Consider the following 21,542-nt stretch of genomic DNA (forward strand, 5'->3'; position numbering starts at 1 on the left):
CCCTCCAACAGGTCAGTGATCCTGGTAGCAGGCCCTCCTGTCACCTGGCAGCCAGCCCTGAGAGGGACCCCTGCTGTGGACTGACCACCCTTCCTATTCCACCTGCTGCTACACAGGGTAACCCCATGTTCTTTCCCGTTCCCTCAGCACCTCTGAAGTAACGGCTGGGGAGGAAAAAGAAGGGGGAGAGATGCAGCTGCTATTGAAACAAGAAAGTCGTTTATGGGCTGCAAATACAACTAAGAAATTCCTTAAAATAACATCTAGAGCAACAAGTCTCTCAATGAACTGCATACCAAGGTATCACCCTCCAAATCCCAAAGTTTTATTAGCTGTACTTGTGAAGGCATCCAAGGTTAGGGTGTCCTTAAGAATAGGGACAAAGAGGCCCACGCAGGAAGGGGGAATTCAGTAGAGTCTGTGAATTCAGTAGAGCCTATTTCCCAGGCATGACTTTTTCTTTTTAGTAAATTACTCATTGTATGCCAAAACCACACTTGCGGCTTCTACTTGCTTAGACATTTAAAGCGTGTCTCTTTGAATGTCTGATTCTATATTCTCTAGCCCACTGTTAGACCAGGTTAGCACTTAAGACTTGACTTAATCAACCAAGTGTCTTTTCGGCTTCTGAGTCGTAAACAGGACACAAAAAGCACTCACACTCAAGTTTTGTCTTATTTCCAGGGCACATTTAAAAACGAAAGCCCACCCCAGGCTTAGGCATACAGGGAACAACTTGGCCACACCTAGGTCTATCAAGACATTATTTCTAACAAGGCCTTCACCAAGAGAAGACTCCCCCCTACCCCATTTTTAAACACAGGACAGAAAAGAGTAAGCACAGCAAAATTTGTGTGTGCATTTTCTCTTTCCTTAAAAAAGAAATAAGATACCACAGAGACCTTCCTTAACACAATAGTGGCTCCATTCATAACTGAGCGCTCAACTGTAATGTCCAAATTCCCTGTCCATTTCTTGCCAAGATTTCTTCTCCTGTACTCTGACCTTCATAATGGCCCCAGTTGGATTTCCTTCTTCAGCCTAGAGTTCTCCCAAACTGAACCCTCAATCTCAAGTTTTTTATAGTTGTCCCCAACAAAGGACTGATTTTCTTAAAATGTGCTCATTTTCATGACTCAAAATATATTTTACATAAATTAGTAAGGAGCGCTCAGCAGCACTAATTCTTTAAATAAAGGGAGTGACTTTTCCAAACAGTGGGATTTCTGGCATCAGCAAGGACCTTCCACCAGAGCCCATAGGAGCAGCACAGGCTGCCGAGTTCTGTGTCAGCAAAATTTGCCCCACAAAGCAGCTATACAGCCAGTAAAGAAGCAGGGTATCTGAAAAGAAAATTTAAAAGTCTATTTAGTCTTAAGTTATAAGACAGAGGGTGAACTAGTTTGGGGGCTGGGAGTGTGGATCAGTGGGCAAGAGCATCTGTAGCGTGGAAGAGAGGTCTTGGGCTCTCACTCCCACAACAAAAACAACAAAAACTCTCAAAATCTTAAAAAAAGGAATCAAGGCAGTGATGATCTTAGTATCACAACCATGAGACCAAGACATCAACCAATTCCTGGCTGAATGTCTGTCAGTAACAGAAGGACACACCCTTTCAGTCTTCAGCTAAATGTATCAGTTCTGTGATCAGTAGCTTTCAGGGTGCCCCCAGCCCACCAGGTTTCCTTGAATTCACAGCCCTGTTCAGTACCCTCACTCTGAACATGGCCTTGGTTCTCATCAGTAAGATACACCAGAAAGGATCTGGAAATAGGTTATAGACTACCCTGCTTTCCTTCTTGTGTTCTTAACACACTCACTGAGGCAGAAGATGCTTACTAGCTGCAGCCCAGTGCCTGGGGACTGAGAGAAGGAAAGGCTCTACCCACCGGCACACAGGAACAGGGTCCTTGGTTCAACTTGAGGAACTGAGTCCTGTCAACAGCACTAAACCGGCTTGAAACAGACGTGCCCCATTAGAAACCATGAGATAAGTGCAGCCTGTGAGAAACCCATTCATACCTGGATGGAATGTATCTGCTAAGGACCAGCTCATATGCTTTATGAGCTGCACTGTGGACCCTCTCCAAACCTGTCTGCCTAAAAGAGCTCCAATCACTTTTATTAAGATAATTGCCATACCCGATAGCTATAATTCAATGTTTTTTAAAGTTCTACCACCATCACCACGGTCGATTTTAAAACGTTTTTATCACCCTCAATGGAAATCCCAGGGCCATCATTAGTCATTCACAACTCCCCCCCGACCTGAGGCCTCACCTATACCCTTCACCTCCACAGATTTGTCTATTCTAATATTTTTGATGCTCATAAATATTGTTACATGAATCTGTGCGTCCTATTTTATAGTTGCATTTTATTGCATTGCACGGACATGCTATATTTTGTTTATTCATTATTTCATTGTAGATGGATTTGGGTTGATATTTTTCTTTTTACTAATATAAATAATGGTTTGGATATACATTTTTGCGTGGACATAGGTTTTTCAGTGCTCAAGAGTGCATACCTGGGATTGGGATTGTTAAATCACATGGAAACTCTATGCTTAAAAATTTAAAGACCTGCCAGATACTTCTAAAGTAGCAGCACCACTTAACAGTCCAACAACCAATCCACAAGGCACCAAATTCTGCACATCTTAGGGGGACATTTGCTATAAATTGTCACTTGTACCCCAGCTGGTAATGAGAAGTGGAAGCTCACTGTTCCCATTTCCAGTCCCTAGCAACCAGTGTGGAAGATCTTACCACGTCTTTACCGGTCATCTGTTTATCTGCTTTAGAAAAGTCTATTCCTAACTTTTCTCCATTTTCAAACTAGTGGGCTTTGCTTGTATGTTTATTGGTTTTGAGCCAGGGTCTTATTGTGTAGCCCTGGCTGGTTTGTAACTCTCTATGTATACCAGGCTGGCCTTGAACTCACAGAGATCATCAGCTTGTTCCGACTCCCAAAAGAAAGGATTAAAGATGTGTGCTACCACATCCAGCTTGTCCATTTTAAAATGAGGATCTTAACGTTTTGCACTGTAAGTCCTTAATAAGATATACTGTCTTTGTACTTCCTTTTAAATTTGATTTTACATACATGTTTTGGCTACATGTTACACCTGTGCACCATGTACATGCCTGGTGCTCACCAAGGCCAGAAGAAGGGATTGGATTCCCCCACCGCCCCAGAACTGGAGTTACAGATGGTTTTTGTTATCTACTAAGTAAGGGCTGCAGACAGAACCCGGAACCTCTACAAGAGCAGCAACTGTAACCACTAAGCATCTCTCCAGGACCTGTGCTTTCTTTATAGAACCCTCTGGTTAAAAACAACAACAAAACAGCAGCTTGAACTTAGTCAAGCATTCATTAAGTCTATAGACTACTTTAGAAAGTCTTGTGTAAGTAAGCATATGTGTGCTTTCCTGTGAATGTGGGATTTCAACAGGTACAGAGGTCAGAGGGCAACCTGTGGGTTGGTCCTCACCTTCTCCTTTGGGACAGGGTTTTGTGTTGTTTACCACTGAGCATGCCAGGCAAACTAGCCTGTGAGCTTCCAGGACTCTTGTAGCTCAGCATCCCATCTCACTCCTGGAGTGAACCATATCCAGCTTTGGCTTCCTGGGACCTGACCTCAGGTGGTCATGTATGTGTGGCAAGAGATATTGAGCTCCCCAGCTCTGAAAACCTCATATTCTTACAGTCTATTACTTCAAAGACATAATTCCTAAGAAAGTTTTCCTCAAAGTATCTGGGATTATCTTTATGACAAAAATAGAAAAAGAGAGAAAAAATCACTACTAAATTGCAGTAATACTGCAGAGAAGAACAAGTTGTGGAGGTTCATTTCTGCCACTGTGCCACACTGAAGAGATAGCCATGTTTACACAACTGCCACACCACCGGCTCTCTGGCCTGGATCTACATTCACAGATTACTTTCCCCTTTCTCGGTGATTAAAAAAAAATAAATCAGGAAGGAGCTAGGACAGGTAGTAGTATCTTTACCATGAAATTTACAGAGCAAAGGGGACTTTCCCAATGGTTAGATAACCTGCCCATCATCACACAGTACAAGCTGGGACCGGGAAACCGGGTCTCCCAACTCTGGGTCATGATTCACTCCCCCATCATATTCTTTCCCACTTGTGTACAAAATGAAGCACATACCTAGAGTATGGAACATATGTCAGCAAAGAAAAGGAAAGTCCTCCCACCAATTCTCAGACTGTGTCACAGGGTACACATCACATTTGGGCGCCTATTGGAGGAAGCCGCTTGTTCATTTTTCAGCTGCCCAGACTCCAGAAATAATCACACCAAAACTATATTATTAAAACACTGCTTGGTCCATTAGCTCTAACTTCTTATTAGCTAACTCTTACATCTTAATTTAACCCATTTCTAGTAATCTGTGTATTGCCCTGTGGTTTACCAGGTAAAGTTCGGCGTCTGTCTCCAGCGGGGCTACATGGCTTCTCTCTGACTGTCTCCTTTCTTCCAGCATTCAGTTTAGTTTTTCCCTGCCTACTTAAGTTCTGCCCTATCAACAGGCCAAGGCAGCTTTCTTTATTAATTAACCAATTGCACTCACAGCATAAAGAGGGGAATCCCACATCACCTCCCCTTTTCCGTTTAAATAAAAAGGAAGGTTTTGACTTTAACATGGTAAATTTACATGTAACAAAACAGGTATCAAGCAAGAATTACAGTTACAATATTTATATCTACCTTATCATTTATCATAACTAAGGAAAACTATAACTATCAATTCTTCAGCTCCATCAAAGACTCCAGAAGGATATCATATTACCTAAGTAAACAGGACATGCATTGTAAGTAACTTCCAAAACTCTAGAATTGGCAGAGACATCTCACTGCCTGGACAGTCACTCAAAGTTCTTCTGTACTGTTGGGCCATCCATCTTCAGCCTACTGGTCCACAGTATCCAGTAGGAAATTTCAAAGACAGTTCTGCCTATATTGGCAGTTTGCCAGTCACGTTCTTCTATGTCCTGCAGAATGTCTCACAGACTCTTTCATGAAGCAGGAACTCCAAAGGACCATCTCACCTTTAGGCAAGTTTAGCAGTCCTCTCTCTGTGGGCCCTGTATGTCCAATTCATCAAGCATTCCAGGCAAGAGCAGTTTCTTGCCCAAATGACTAATCAACTCCATAAGGAGCCTCTTCACTGCCCATCTCCTCTTGAAGTAGATTGGTGCTGCCAGGAGCAGATGTGTCTCACTGTCATGAAAAGTCCTAACTTCTTCAAACATTTAAATGCCATATTCCGAAGGTCTCTGAAAGATTTGAAGAATACCTATCTAACTGAAATATATCTGTATATATCTAGAAAGCCTAACCGAACTAACATGACTATAAGCTTGACTATTATAGATGACTATCTATTAACCTATTTTCTTAATTATACATCCATTTTTAAATGAGCTACACAAACAGTACCATAACCAAGAGAAATACACATATAACAAAATCGACTTTAAATTTGTATTAATAAACCAAGATTCATACCAATGCAAAGTATCCCTCTCTATAGTCGGTGCCTAAGAATCTCTTCATTTATCTTATTTCTTAAGCAAGAATTTGACTAAGAGCGTGAGCCCAACAATCTTACACTGGCAAGGACTCTTAGTGTCTTCTGGCCTAAATGCAGACTTTACAAGCATGTTAAGTTGCCTAAAAGTTGATTGTTAAAGCATAAAGTTGCATGGCACTGTTAAAAGATGAAACAATACTGAGAACCCCCAGCAAAGCAACGCTAATTCCAAATTCGACCATGGATTAGAATTTTATAAAATACCAAGTAAAATCCTCTATTTTCTTGCTCTAGATACAACTACTTATCAGTGACCTGTGATAATTACCATCCATAACCACTGAGCATTTATTGGCAGTTAGGTAAGAGAACACCTAGCTCACCTGTCTCACAAAGCAGTATATCAGACGCTAACTAGTAGCACTGGCTCAGCAAAGGGCAGAGTCCTAAGGAGACGTTTGCACTTTGGACTCTATCTTCACTTTCTCCAAGGAGAACCCAGCCAGCATTTACTTAATCTGAAGGGTCTAAAAGAGTCGATGTGATTTTATAGACAGCATACCCAAATGGCCACACACCCACAAGTTAAGGAGATGGCTGTCATAAACCTGCTTCATTGTCTAGTGACCCATGGACCTCAGTTACAAAGGCCATTGTTTTACTGAACATTTATCATCATGGGCAGGAGGTCACCAAAAGAACTTCCGAGGACACTCTTGAGGAAAAGAAATTCGGTTTAAGTTATTTCTGCTGCTCTGTATCCAAGCCAGTAGAGTCTGAAATAATCTAATTTGTCTTGTAGTTTCCTGGGAGGCTCTAAGGAAAAGCAAAGGAAGATCTGCCTCCCTGTCCCTTGACAGTGACCTCTCTCAATTCTCCAGGACCAAAAATGGTATCTCACAGCCTGCTACCAAAGACTGCAGCTGCACAGATGAGTGTGGTGCCCATCCAGCTATGACCAAGGGCTGACTGAATGAATCGAGTCAGTTTCGCCATGCTGACCTGGCGCTGGCATGACAAGGGTGTCCAAATCTAAATTATGGGTGACAGGTAAGAGTGTCTCCCTAGCCATCCACGATCCTAACAATTCTTTGGAATTGTTGGCCCATTCAGGAAACTTCTGGTTGTCAGCTCCCACAATCTTACCCCAAGGCTAAGCTCGAAGAACAGGGATGCACAGACTGAACCTGGATCTTACCTCTTGGCTTCCTCCAGGTGGCACAGGTACTCATAGGCGATGTTCTGCCGCCGCCTCTCATCCATCTCCTCTGCAGACAGCCTTTCATCATCCACAATAGCTAGAAATACAGGAAAAGAATGTGTCACTTGAAAATGTTTTATTCGTGTTAATAATACAGTAAACTAGACATCTACTTGGTGGTCTTATCTATAACTATTCCTTACTGAATGCATAAGGTTGCTCTACTTCATTTGGAAGGGACAAACCCTCTCTTAAGTCATGTTTTACGTCTTGTCCAAGAGTTGTGATAGACTTAATTCTGTAGATACCATACCAAAATTGGGTTTCATTATGACACATATGTTATTGCATGTTACAAATATCATCCTCACTTCACATTCCTCCTTTCTCTAGTTGATTCATTTCCTTCCCACTTCTGCTTTCATCTTATACACACACACACACACACACACACACACACACACACACACACAAATAATTTTAATTAAGTAAAAAAAAAAAAGCAACCCACCAAGGGGCTAGAGAGATGGCTCAGTGGTTAACAGCGCTTGCTGGTCTTGCAGAGAACTTCTTGGTCAGGTAGCTCTGAAGTACCTGTAATTCCACTTATAAGAGATCCAACACGCTCTTCTGGCCTCCTTAAATACTCTCACATACATGGTGCACAAACATATACTCAAACACACACATGCACATAAAAATATATACACTTTTAAAATGAATCCCATTGCTTTATATTTTATAGTAATGATTTTACTTGCTCTTTTAAAGATTTGATTTTATAATATTTAATTGTGTGTGTGCTCACATGTGCCCACATAGGTACCTGCGTGTGTGCACATGTGTGTCTGTGTGTTTCTGTGTGTGTGTACACGAATGCCTGTGTGTGTGTATGTGTGTGCAGGTGCCTGCTGAGAAAAAAGGCATCAGATACTCTGGTAGTGTTACAGGCACTATGCACTATGAGTCACCTGACAAGGGCTCTGGAAACCAAATTCAGGTCTTCAGCAAGAACAGTATATGATCTTAATTCTTGAGCCACCTCTCTGGCCTCTGGCCTTTACGTAGTTTTAAGTTTGTTTGTTTGTTTGTGGGTTTTGTTTTGGTTTTGTTTTAGATTTACTGATTTTTTTATGTGTATGGGTGTTTTGCCTGCTTATATATCTGTGTGCAGAATGAGTGTCTGGTGCCCACAGAGGCCAGAAGAATACATCTGATCCTTTGGAACTGAAGCTACAGGTGTTTGTGAGCTGTCATGTAAGTGTTAAAATTGAACCCAGGTCTTCTAGAAGAGTAATCAGTGCTCTTAACTGCTGAGCCATCTCTTTAGCTGCATGGTATTATTTTTAACAGAATAAAAACAGGTCTGAAGTTACGGGTTGACACCATCAGACTGACACTAGCAAATAGGTTTCAGTAGCGGAATTCGATGAATTCAAACAGCACTGAATCAATTAGAGCCTGGTCTGCTAGCATCACCATCTGTAATAATACTCTAGAAGGTGTCTAGTGGCTAAGCTTCGAGGCGGTAACCTTATGATGCACCCTAGAAATTCTGGGGTTGAACACTGAACACATGAGTATTTGTCTCTTTTTAATCCCCAAGGGAATTGCTACTGCTCATCCAACCCCAAATACCAATGAGTCCTATTGTAGAAAGAACAGAGTCTCTAAGACATCCCCCTTGCTACTTAAAGCCTTTCTGGTTAATAGGTATGTAAAAGGAGATAGGACGGAAGTCAAGTTTACAAGCCTACACAGTCTATGCTAATACAGGCTTAGTTTATTAACTCGAACACCATGTCCTAGGATTTCTGTGGAGAACACAGACTCATAATTTCCTGACCGCATTTCTTCTGCCCACAGCATCCAGATATCACTTCACCAAAGCCTGAACTGTTAATTGGCATGGTAACATTGCTTTCTCGTAGAAAGGGTCCATCCTTTTGTGTTTTTAAGTTGGTAATTACAGTTGGTCATTTTTACACGTGGGTTCATGTGGGGAGCAAGTGTAGCCTCTGTGAATGAGAATCCATGACATGAGCAAGGCCGTGTCGAGGACGCCATTGTCTCAGATCCACGGGAATGGCAAGGCCTTCCCCTGATTGAGTATGGATGTTCACACATACAGAAAATGTCAACCACAGCGTCCTCCTCCCTCCTGGATGACTGCATCATCTCCATCAGAGCAAACAGCCCACCCGACTCTAGTTCTGCTATCCCTGTGCTTGCAGTTCTTCATTCGGATCGCCCCAGTCCTGACGAGGTCAATCCTACAGCTGTTGCAGGCTGGGGCAGGACTGCTAGTCACGGCAGAAATGGGAGGGACTGAGAGCGTCTGTGGACTCTATGAGGAGCAGGCTAACTCCAGACCTGTCCAATGAGGAGTCAATCACAGAACCTTCATGGAAAAAAGGAATTAAAATCAAAATACGAATTCTTTTTCTTGCTGAGACAAGGTCTAACACTGCAGCTCAGGCCGTCATTAAACTCTTGATCCTCCTACATCAGTCTTGCTCCTGTATTATGGTAATAGGTATACACCAACCACACCCCACCAACATTCGAATTTTACTACAGCATATACAATGCTAAGTACTTAAGATCTAAAATTTATACTGAGCCCTCAGGGAAATCAAAAGAAGGGAGATTATATTTGAAATAGCATAAACTTTGGCAGATTATACCATAATTACAGAAATGTGCACTAGACACTTATTTACTGAGCACCATCTTTACTTCAAGGTCTTAGGGAATGTGTTGTCTATATTTTGTTTCAATTATATCGTGTGATTCTGTGAGCCAAGCAATTGCTCATTTAACAGACACACCGGCTGAAATGTCGTTAGCACAAGCAAAGCAGAAACACAAGGAGCACACACAGTGGGACAGAAAGGAATAAACTGCCCAGAAACTTGGGAAATATGTGTGTAGATGAGAAAGAAAGGGATGCAGCAGAAGAGAGATGGCTGGACGAGATGGGCAGCTCAGAATGGATTGTTACAGAAGTGGTACCCAGAGGAGCAGGACTCTGCACACCCTTGCCTATCTGTTTCCCCACTATCCTTTCCCACTTTCCACTACGGCTTCCACTTCTTTGATAAGGACATCATACTGGACCAATGATACCAGGGAGGGACAGCAAAGGCTTACATTTGTCAAAGCATCTTTTTTCTTAATAAACTCAATCTCATCTAAATGTTATTGCCTGTCTGTTTACTTGGCAGTTTAATATAGTGCTGGAGATCAAAAATCAAGGCTTTGCATCCCCAGTTCCTGACCTGAACTTTAAAAGAGTTAGTGCATTCCAGAAAAGTGCCAAGGCTTCCCAGCAGCCTTCTGAATTCTGTACTGTCCTGCAGGTGCCCAGGCCTTGATCATCTTGTCCCTCAACCACACTGCTCTACCACTCATTCACCTGTTGTGAGGAATACCTTCTTCAACAACGGTCCTCAGATGTCATCACCTCTTTCTAAACTTTGAATGGTGACCTCTTTTCTATTGAAGAAAGTTCTAAACCAGTTTTCCTCTCCCCCATACATGGAGCCTGCACAGCTTAGTCCAGGTAAATACTGTATTCCACGACCTTGCTACTCCCTTTCAGGGGCTTCCGCTGCTTCCCATCTCTCTTCCTGGGAAGCCATTCTCCCACCTCTGTGTGTGACAAGACCTCCAACAGCTACTGAAGCACGCGCTTGTGGATTCCAGCATCTGAGTCCACCCCTCTCTTCCACACTTCAGATCACACCATTATCAGAGCACTCACCAGACAGGCCCCGAGGGAAATCAGTCATGGCTCCCTCTCCAAACTGGTGGCTCTGGAAAGAAGGGGCTCGGTTTTGATTCAAGTTCCTATCTCCCTCACATCTGTGATGGCTCCTTACGCAAACAGCTCTCTGACATTTAGTGAAACATTATCTTCAAGTAAATCCTTTCTAAGACAGTTAACTAATACCCCATAACAAACTTACTTTGAATCAGATTATGATTTCTCTTATCTAAGTTCTTCCTAAAAGATACCTGATATGCTATGATAATCAGCTGTCCACTATTGTATCAACACACTTGAAACTAATCAACTTACACTTTGGGTCTCTGGTGACCTGATATATCATATGAGAGCCCATGGTAGGTGAAGGGTGTTTACTTCAGCTAGGATGATGAAAAGCAAAAAAGACAAACAGAAAGAAGATGGGGTTCCAATAGTCCGTTCAGGAACTCATCCATGATGACCTAACTTCATTCTATTAAGCTTTGCCTCTTAGGTTTCATCATCTCCAGATAATACCACAAACTTCCAACACACATGGCACTGGGGGCATTCAAGGTCAAACCACCGCACTAGCCATGCACCAATATCTAATTCAACAACATCGTTCCTAACAGATCCCTAGGATAATCCATCACTTCTGTTCTCCCATTTTAATAACAGTTGAAAGTGAAGAGTGTTTACTCTTTCTGACAGGATATTTTCATTTTGTGGTACCCTCAGATACTCAAATCTGAAACCAACTTAAAATTCCTAGGGAGCGTCCATCTCTAACAACCTCTAACCTGTGTGTGAGCACTAGGGTTCCACTCAAAAGGAACACTCCCCAGCTTCAACCATCTGTCTAGAAGAGGCAGAAGCCTCCTGTGACCTTTCACCCTCAGTCACTATGTGAGTGTTATAAATTGAACCTGGGTCCTCTTGAAGAGTGGCCAGTGCTCTTAACTGCTGAGCTATCTCTGCAGCCCCAAACTACTTATATTTTAATAATAAACTCAGAGAAGAGACATTTTAAGTCATGGTATCCAGAATACGTCTCATATGTTCTCCCATCAAAGTACTAACCAGTCCTGACCCTGCTTAGCATCTGAGACCAGACAAGGGACAGGAGAGATGGCTCAGTGGTTAAGAGCACTAACTGCTCTTCTAGAGGATCTAGGTTCAATTCCCAGCACCCACACGGCAGCTCACACCTGTCTGTATCTCGAGTTCCTGGGATTCTGACACCCCCACACAGATATACATGCAGGCAAAACACCAATGAATATATAACAAAATAAAAATGAATTATAAGAAAGAAATAAGATTATATGTTCTCTGAAAATATTTGGTAAATAACCTCTTATCAAGAAGGCTAATAAAGGGTCCCAAATATATGTACGAAGTCAATTTACTTCTGCCTGTTTGCAGTGAGGAAAAGGATGTGAAGCTGCAAGCACAGAACCATCCTACAGGTATCCTCTACTGATGTTTAATTAGTGTGCTTAAGCCAAAACACCAGGCTGTGCACCAGATAAACAGAAGGGCTTTCCCTCAGGGCTCCCCCATATCCAACCTCTTCCTTCTAGCTTTCCACATACCTGGCCCACTGCCCCTCTCAGACACTTCACCTGTCCCCCTTCAGAGTGGAGAAGGCCTGTGATGACCTGCCACCCAAAGGGAAGCTAAGGTTACGGGATTGAGAAAGTTTTCGCAGCCAAAGCAAATGCTTCTGGACCCCGGAGGGTGCCGCAAAGACCTTTGGTCTACTCATTGCTCAGTGACTTCTGATAAGAGCTCTTGGCATGAACAACAGCCCTGCCATTTAAACAGCCGTCACGAAGCTAATAATTCACGGCAGGCATGACTTTACTGCCTACAAAGCATTTTCCCACATATTACTTATAGGCCCTATCGCTTATTAATTAGGAAGCCAAGGTCAGTGAGGGGGAAAGGATGGCCCATGACTATTCTAGGGCCAGTAACACACTCAGGGCTGGAAGTGATATTCTTTGGGGCCACATCATCACAAAATGAAGAGTTACCACCAAAGCAAAGGAACCCATCAAATAACTCCAGAGTTCATTTCATTTGGAAACAACTTGGCTATCCGTGATTTCCACTGAGGTACTTCTTCCTTCGCAGCCCTTAACTCCCTAAGGACCATGACTTTGTGGAAGAGAGTTTCCTCAGGTATTAGCAATTCACCAGTGCCATTAAGATCACTGGCCGGCTGGCTCAGTTGGTTAGAGAGCAGTGCAAATGAGAACATAACGCCATTAATAAAATCAGCTGACACTGGCAAGAGATGGAAACAATCACAGTCTATGGCAGTCACATGACAGAGATTACAAAGAGGCAGAAGAAGCAGAACTGGAAAGAACTGCGAGGCAAGACGTGCGAATAGAAGTGTAAGAAGAGGAAGGAAACCGGAGTCAAGTGCAAAGAACGCCCACACAATCCAACATAAACTAGCCCACGACCTACCCTTTGGTAAGGTGTGGCTACGGTTAAAGGCCTCTTTCCACTGCTTGCTTCCTTCACACAGATACCAAGGCCACACCGTATTCTCACTAATCCATCCATCTGTTCACAAATATTTGAATGGCTGCTTGGTGCCAGCCTGTTCGGATACGAAGTATGACTCACAAGGTCTCTTCTGGAATTTTTATTAGGGTTACACAATTGAGATCTGGCATAATGACAAGGTGCTTGAGTTTGGGAAATAGACTCAAGGGAGGACTGGCAAGAGAAACGAAAACTCTGGCTGGCTTCATAAAATGGTATTATCTAGGGTGTACTCCTTTAAGGAAAAGCAGATTAGAAACATGACGGGAATAATCAATTCCAAGAGGTACACCCACCATTTAGTATTTTAAGTACACATTGTTATTCTGGGTGACTCAAATTCTCTACAAAGAATCCTAAATATCCTCAGGTATGTAATACAGCTGGGTGTGGAACCATAGTCTACGGTTTGGGAACTGTGTGGCCTTAAAGAGAGTACATAAATCAGCAGTTCTCAACCCGTGGGTCGCGACCTCTTGGAGCGGGTATGGAAAGAGCCTTTCACAGGGGTTGCATACCAGATAGTCTGCATATCAGATATTTACATTACGATTCATAAAGAGTAGCAAAATTACAGTTATGAAGTATCAATGAAACTAATTTTATAGTTGGGGCGTCACCACAAAATGAGGAACCCTTTTAAAGGTCACAACACTGAAAAGGTTGAGAATCACTGACCTAAATGGATATGACCCACTCTCAAAGTTTAAGGACCGGTCATAGGAGGCAGCCTCCACTGATGCCCAGAGAAGACACTAGAAGAGAGAGAATTCAATCTAAGATCCTGGCAGCAGAGACACGAGGATGGGCTGAAAAGACAACAGAACCAAAAGGCCAGCGCTTGAAGAAAGCTGACGCATTGAGGAAATGTGACCTGAGGAAAATTCTGGTTTCTTGCCAGCTTCCTGAAGCCTTCCATGGCTACTTAAACTCTAAAGGACCCCATGATCAAACTTCCTTAAACTGGATTTCCTTTTGAAAAACAGGCAAGCTTAGGTTTGTGGTTGTTTGCAACCCTAACTAAAGTGCAAGGTGGTAATGAAGGTGGACAGTCCAGGTGTCTGGAAGCCTGGAGGCTGCACCAAGTCAAGGGGATGCTGGGTGTATAGCTGCCAGGCCCAGACCCTCCCTCCCTCTATGTTGGGCCAATAAAACAGCAGAGACTCCGTGAGAGCTGCTGGGAGGTTATGTTGGACCTTGGACTTTAAGGCAGGAGCAACAGGTCCTTCCAGTCCTCATGTTTCCAAGTCTGCCACCGGGAGAAAGTACAGTCATCTTTGCCATCTCCTGAGGGAAGGTGAACTTCATTTAAAACCTGCCTTGCACACCATTCCTGGAATTTCTTCCCATCACACATTTCTAAGATTTTTCCAATGCTGCAAATCAGCACCAACCCAGGACCATTTAGGTTAGGCAAAGCTGTAAGAGACTCTAGGACCATATTATAATAAGAAAAACTCTGAAATTTTCAAATTTCGCATTGGAAATATTTCTGAGATGGGGCATGACGAGGCAATGATGGTAAGTAAGCTACCAACACCAAGGCTTTACCAACAAGGGACGTAATCTCTTCTCATTCTAATGTCATTGAGGTTCAAAGGCATTAAGAAGTTCCTAGTGCCTATGTTACATCTAAACAGGTAAATGGAAGAGGAAATGGGTCAGGTCTTAGGAAAATAATTGATCCTTTTCTGGAAATACGGTTACACTGTATAAGATGCACAGAGGAGGCCACGCATAATGATAGCACATGACTGCTATCCCAGCAACTAACTTGGAGCTGAGGCAGGAGGATCATGAGCTACACAATGAGCCCAAGGCCTGAGATACATAGCAAGATCCTGTCATTAAATAACTCTCTCTCTCTCTCTCTCTCTCTCTCTCTCTCACACACACACACACACACACACACACACACACACCTCTCTTTCACACACACACACACAGAGAGCGGGAAGGGAAAGAAAGGGAGGGAGAGACAGAGACACAGAAACAGAGGGAGGAGAGGGTTCTTAGATACAGTTTATACAAAAGGGCCCAACATTTAATGTAAACATCACACTTGATTACTTAGGTCTGACAGGCAAAACCCAGGGTTCTTTTTCAGAGTAGAAATTCATTGCTAATTCTCAAACCAAAGGAAAAGTCATCCTGTCCACTCTAAGTCTAAACAGGAATATCTAACTTTTCCCAGAACTTAGAAACTCAAGGAGGATTGTGGCTGTGTTAAGGTGCAATGGGATGAGAAAGGGAGTCCTGGGATTTTGCTCAGTTTGGGAGAACAAAAAAAACCAATGATTCCTTGATTTGGGATTACTTACTAATATTTTTTATTTGCATAATGACAATTTTCAAGAAATATTTTAGAAACCAAATCACCTCTGGCTGCCAGGAAGGCCCAGGGAATAATCCATCTGGCTACTGCCTCCTCTCCATACCCTATCACCCACATTCCTCACAGATCTCAGTGATGAAGAGAAGGGTGTTGAGTTTCGAGGAGCTAGCTGAAAGCTGAGACTCCAATTTCAGAGGACAATTTTCAAATCTAAATAATGGGAAGTGGTTTAGTTCACCTCTGCTCTTATGGGGTTCACCATGCTTATGGGGTTCATGGCAAAAGGTATCAAATTATTTAGACTCAATCCCAAGATGATGCTCTCTGCTCTCTATAAATAATGAATAAAGGCCCAAACATCAACTCGACTTAATACCCCACTAAGGATAAGGCTAAGTTAGAACCACTAAACAAACCGAGCATGTTAAATATCTATGGTCTCCTGAGCTGATCCCAAGAAAGCCACTGCTAACATCTTGTTCCTGTTCTTTCAAAAGCTACCTAACATATGATGTGGCATAGTGTTACACCCAGCACTGGGGAGTTTGAGACAGGAGCATTTTGAGTTTGAGAACATCCTGGGCTACATAGCTAGTTTTACACTCGTGTGGGATAGATGGTAAGACCCTGCCTAAAAAACAAGAAGACAGATAGCTATCCCACACATTTAAATAGCATAGGATATTTCCACAAAGCTGAAAGATCGAGAAGACAGTCATGGCCTGGTCTTCCCTTGATTCATGGGAGAAAATAAATAAATAAAGCACAAAAGGAAGAAGACAATTTCTCAGTTCAGAATGAATTTCTTTCCCTGTGCGCAAATGACAGCCTGGAGGCCGCATTCTTTCTTACCCTGTATGTGTGACAGTCTGAAGGTTGTGTTCTTTCTTCCCCTGTGTGTGACAGTCTGAAGGTTGTGTTCTTGCATTAGTATTTTTATGCACACATGAAAACAAAAACACAGAAATGATTAACACTTAGTGTGGCAATGCTTCATGTATGTTATCTCTTTGTCTCCACATCCCTCTTTAAATAGGAATCCCATTCTCTGATGTCCTGATGGGAAATAAACCGAAGAGAGGCCAGGTAGTGTGGGCTTGGCCCATTCAAGATTATAGAGAAGTCAGGCAGTGTGGGCTTGGCCCATTCAAGATTATAGAGAGGTCAATGATAGAGCAGGAAGTGGGACAGCTCTGACTTCAAAGTTCACAGCCTTTTGTTCCTTGGTAAAGCTGCTGCCTGCCAGCACGGAGCACTGGCGCCTGTCACTCACAGTTACTGCTATCTCCCTAATCAGCAGACAGATGTATGTGACTTTATGGTTCCCACTGAAAACGATATAAAACTAGTGCTATACTAAGAAGATCAAAGGCTAATTTCTCAGAGGTACAAAAACCTCAAACACAGGCTGACAAAGAAAAAAAAAACCCTGAAGATAACATTTAGGATTCAAGCCAGACAATAGGAATACAAGAACTATGACAAGACACGGCATGCCACATCAACAAAGCAAGGTCATTCATATGACCCATACATCTACAGGAGGTTTAACACATTTGAGAGAATGTAACTTTTACAATCCGAGGCATCCTTCTCTATGCTATGTCCATCTCTCTCCAAAGGTGTCAATCTGCCTCACCTAGCAAAAATTGCTAAACGAAATGGGATGTAGCTCAGCAGAAGAGGGGATAATGATTTGGGGGTTAAATGTATCTGCAAGAGTGTTATACTCAGTCAGGGGCAAATACTGGACACTCATTTTCTCATCTATAAAACAAGATTAATGCTACCTATCCTATGAAGCTATTATATAAGTATCACACACACACATACTTGCACATATGCACACAATACACTATATATGGATGTACATATGAATATGAGACATAGGGTCTCACTATGTCAACCAGGCTTGTTTTGAACTCACAGTGACCCACCTGCCTCTGCCTCCCAAGGGCCGGGATTAAAATAAAGGTTCAAGACAGTGCACCTGGTCTAAGAATCATAGTTTTTCAGTTTTTTACTTTGGGAATGGGAAGAAGGAAAGAGCCAGAGGATGGGGAGAATGCTGTGAGCTGCCGACTTCTGAACATGACAGAGTTGTTTCATCCTTGATTTCATAGCAGTAGTGGTTACTTTTAAATTAATAGCTACATTATTATGTAAACAGTCATTAAGTAAACAATTTATAAATGCAAAAATGATTTATGGCTCCCAACAGATTATTCTATGAACTAATTTTTCAAGGGTAATTACAATTATATTCAATGCTCTTACTTGATAGCTTTAACATCTATTTCTCACATAACTTGCAAACAATGTACTTGTGGTAGTTTGAATGAGAATGGCACCTATAGGTTTGAATACTTGGGCCTCAGTTAGCGGACCTGTTTGGAAAGGATTAGGAGGTGGGGCCTTGCTGAGAGAGGTGTGTCTCTCGAGGAGGGCTTTGAGCCCATGATAGTCCTAATTATTTCTCTGTCTCCTATTTGAACTTAAGGATGTAAACTCTCAGTTCCAGGTCCAGCACCATGTTACCTGGTTGCTGCCACACTCACTTCCATGATCATCATGGACTCTAACTCTCTGTAACTGTGAGCCCCAAATTAAATATTACCTTTGGAAGTTGCTTTGGTTCGTGGTGTTTAGTTACAGAAATAAAAAAGTAACTAAGATGGTATTTAGAGGCATAAATACACACTCACAAGTTTAAGTCCACATATCTACACACATATTAAGTATATATTTTGTGTATATTTTAAATAAGGTATATAATGTTATATTACATTCATTGTAATTAAGCTGAAAGCCAATAAGGGAATGTCAAAATATAAGCAGAATGTTTCCAAGAAGGTAGCTCCAAGATTCTTTTCATATATATATTTATATATACACACACAAACTCTCACACGTCTTCTAAAAACTCTATACCATTGGCATATAGCCTTTTAGGATGTCAATATTAGAAATAAAAACCCCTATTGTTAAACAGTTCATCTATGGAAAAATAAGGTGAGGATGAAGCCCTAGTGACAAGTATGGTCCAAAAAAGCGACTTTCCCACATCTAACTGACCCACCTGAACTTCCAGAAAAAGATTTCAGTCACTCAGAATGTGCAACAAATAAGTTGTCCGCTTTACAGTGCAAAGAAAGGCAATGACGGAAGCTGCAGGCAGCAGAGAAGACATGATCAGACAAGGACCAACACAGAGATGTCCTTTCGCTGTTCTACTAGAAGGCCTAACTGCCTGGAGAAAGGCTGGAGCGGTAAGCCCAAGACAGAAAGCAGGTGGGGAGGGACAAGGGAGTGGAATGGATGGAAGGGGACGCGATCTGAAGGCTCAAGGAAGGGCTGCCACAGGAAACCCTGGGAGTCTAAATTCCAGAAGAAAGAAAAACACGGTGAGCTATGGATGGGAAGGGTCTGGCAAGGGGAGGGAAGGGTGAAGAAGAGTGCCTAGTACTTCCGGAGTAAGAAAGAGGAAGCCAGCAAGTAGCAGCCACCTCATTTTGTGACTTCAGATGGTGGAGGCAGAAACTGCACATGGCTGTGCACCAGAGTCACCCAGTGTGCCAATATGCCTAGAGACAAACTTGTATGATGAAGGGGAAGAGATACGGATGCATCCCACTGTTCAAAGGATATACTAAGGAACCAACTAAGCATTGAGACCTTCATTTGGAGGAGAAGTGGAGTCTCACAGGCAGTGAGGAGACTGCTGGACGCAGAAGGGCTCTATTAGCACAAGCATATGCTGTTTGTTAGTGAGCGAATTCGCACCTCATCTAGGGCAGTTGACTCTTAAAATACTGCCAAAAAATGCAGCCCTCAAATGCGCCAAACTATGCAAATGGGAACGTGTTGACAAACAGTCAGGGAGCAAAAATAGATTTCAACATGACTATACCTTTGACCAATGCAGACCGGGCTGGGCTGGTTCTCAAGATCCAGGAGCCTATCCAGGCAGCACAGATGTAGGATTTACAGGAGACGGGGCTTATTAAAAATCATAACACAAGGCAGCTATGACCAGGCTCAAGCAGCAGGCCTTGGACCTAGCATACCGAGTGCTTTGCTTCCATGGGGCCATACGTTTATAAAGTGCTACACTATACATGAGCTCATATGACCAGACCAGCCTTCAGACAGGCGGGCAAGCTGCCTCCACTTGCCTAAGAAAAGAAATAGATCAGGTATTTTGTTCCATGGCCAGGGCTAGTTGATTACCATGCTGGCTTGTGTTTTTGAACCTCTCCTGGGATTTTGTTTACTTTTCAATGTCCTTTGTGTTTCCAGTGGTAGGCCATTGGAGCAGGGCAAGCGTTTTTATTGCTTTCAGTCATGAGCACAGGGAGCCGGAGGAGGACACAGAATGGCTGGTGTGGGGGTCTAACTGGGTAAGAATGGGTGAGGCTCACAAAAATGCATATAACCCTTGACTGTGTAAACTACTTGGAAAACATACAGATGACATGGAGAACAGTCTCTCATGGGAAGGTACTTGGGTGACAAATCTGTAGACATTCGGGGTTAAGCTTATTCTACCAGGCCGTACACCACTGTACTCAGAAAGTGGATGGTCCCAGGTTTTGGAAAATGGATATTCTTGTAAGTAGAAGGCAGGCGCAAAGGCTTTCAGATAGTCTGATGCTTCCTCAAAGCACTGAGTCCTTCCAGAGTGCTGGACGCAGCACACAGAAGAATAGCACCACCTTAAAAATAACACATGCTGCTCGGCTCGGCCCCAGGCTCAGTCTGAAGATGTGCTCCATCTCCCCCAGGTGCTGCTTTCTTGGCTGAAGACTGGACCACAGTGCTGTACGTAAATGCCCCCTCACCATGTGTCTCACCAGAGGAGACAGCCAAGCTTCAAGCTTTCTCTGAGTATCAGCCATGAGTCCCTTGGGGGACTTGAACACAATTTCAGAATTAAGGCATTGTTTCTACTCCAGACACTTGAGCCCTGCCAGCATTTTGTAAAGCAGAAGTATTCACAATTATGGAGCCGAGCAGGGATGGAATTTTTTTCTTACTGATGGTCTCCTAGGTGCAAAATGTTGGAAGAGAATCACAGAGACGCAGAGTGTTCAAACTCATTCCAAATGCGTCATAATTAAGGCTGATAGACGCAGCACAATGGATTTCTTTGGGTTGGCGGCAAAGTTCCTAACTCACGGCTTAATAGTCTTAATAGTCGGAAAGCACTTCAGCGGGGAGTGCAAAGGAGTGGGGTGGGAAGAGTCTGGCAGCAACTGGTTTCTAATCCAGCAGGGGAAGGCACAGCATTTCACAGCGGAGGAAAGTTACGAGGCTCCTTTGGAAAAGACACATAAGAATCACAGCACAAAGACAGGACCGCCAAGGGAACAAGAGCTGCTCAGTGATAGGATTAATCTGAGCGGGTTCTCTTGATGAATGGAGTCTGAAGTCAGGCTTCAAGAAGGGAGGAAAAAGGAACTGGGTGGGAAATATACTTGGAAGGCAGGCAAGGTGGCTCTTGTCTGTAATCCCAGGGCTCAGGAGGCACGGCAGAAGTTCAAGGTCAAGAGACTAGGTATAGCCAGGGCTGTCCAGCAAGGCCTGACCAAAAAGGAAAAAGAAAGAAAATAAAAATGGAGAAGTGGTGGTAAGAATGAGAAAACCATGCTCTGAAGGTTTAACTGGATGTGAAGTACACACACGTAATGCCAGCACTTGGGTGTGGGGTACACACATGTAATGCCAGAACTTGGGTGTGGGGTACACACATGTAATGCCAGAACTTGGGTGTGGGGTACATACATGTAATGCCAGAACTTGGGTGTGGGGTACACACATGTAATGCCAGAACTTGGGTGTGGGGTACACACATGTAATGCCAGAATTTGGGTGTGGGGTACACACACGTAATGCCAGCACTTGGGAGACAAGAGGCTGGACAATCACTCATTTAGGCCTAGCCTGTGACACTTAGTTGAGACCTTGACTCAAAAGGAAGAGGAAGAAGTGGAGAGAAAGAAAAAAATAATCAAGAAGTGGGAAACAAATGGGCTGGAGAGATGGTTCAGAGGTTAAGAGCACTGACTGCTCTTCCAGTGGTCCTGAGTTCAATTCCCAGCAACCACATGGTGGTTCACAACC

At 43.1% G+C, this 21,542-nt stretch overlaps 1 protein-coding gene across 1 annotated transcript in view; it reads right to left on the bottom strand.

The window, feature by feature from the left end:
* The window catches only part of Iqgap2 (IQ motif containing GTPase activating protein 2), a 279,192-nt gene that overhangs the window by 221,494 nt on the left and 36,156 nt on the right, over window positions 1–21,542 (bottom strand). Inside the window, exon 2 of the mRNA XM_048455961.3 lies at window positions 6,766–6,865. Within this exon, the coding sequence (XP_048311918.3) occupies window positions 6,766–6,865 (100 nt within the window). The remainder of the gene's footprint in view (window positions 1–6,765; window positions 6,866–21,542) is intronic.

This window comes from Myodes glareolus, chromosome 15 (genome assembly GCF_982192425.1).
Source record: "Myodes glareolus chromosome 15, mMyoGla1.1, whole genome shotgun sequence".
Lineage (NCBI taxonomy): Eukaryota > Metazoa > Chordata > Mammalia > Rodentia > Cricetidae > Myodes > Myodes glareolus.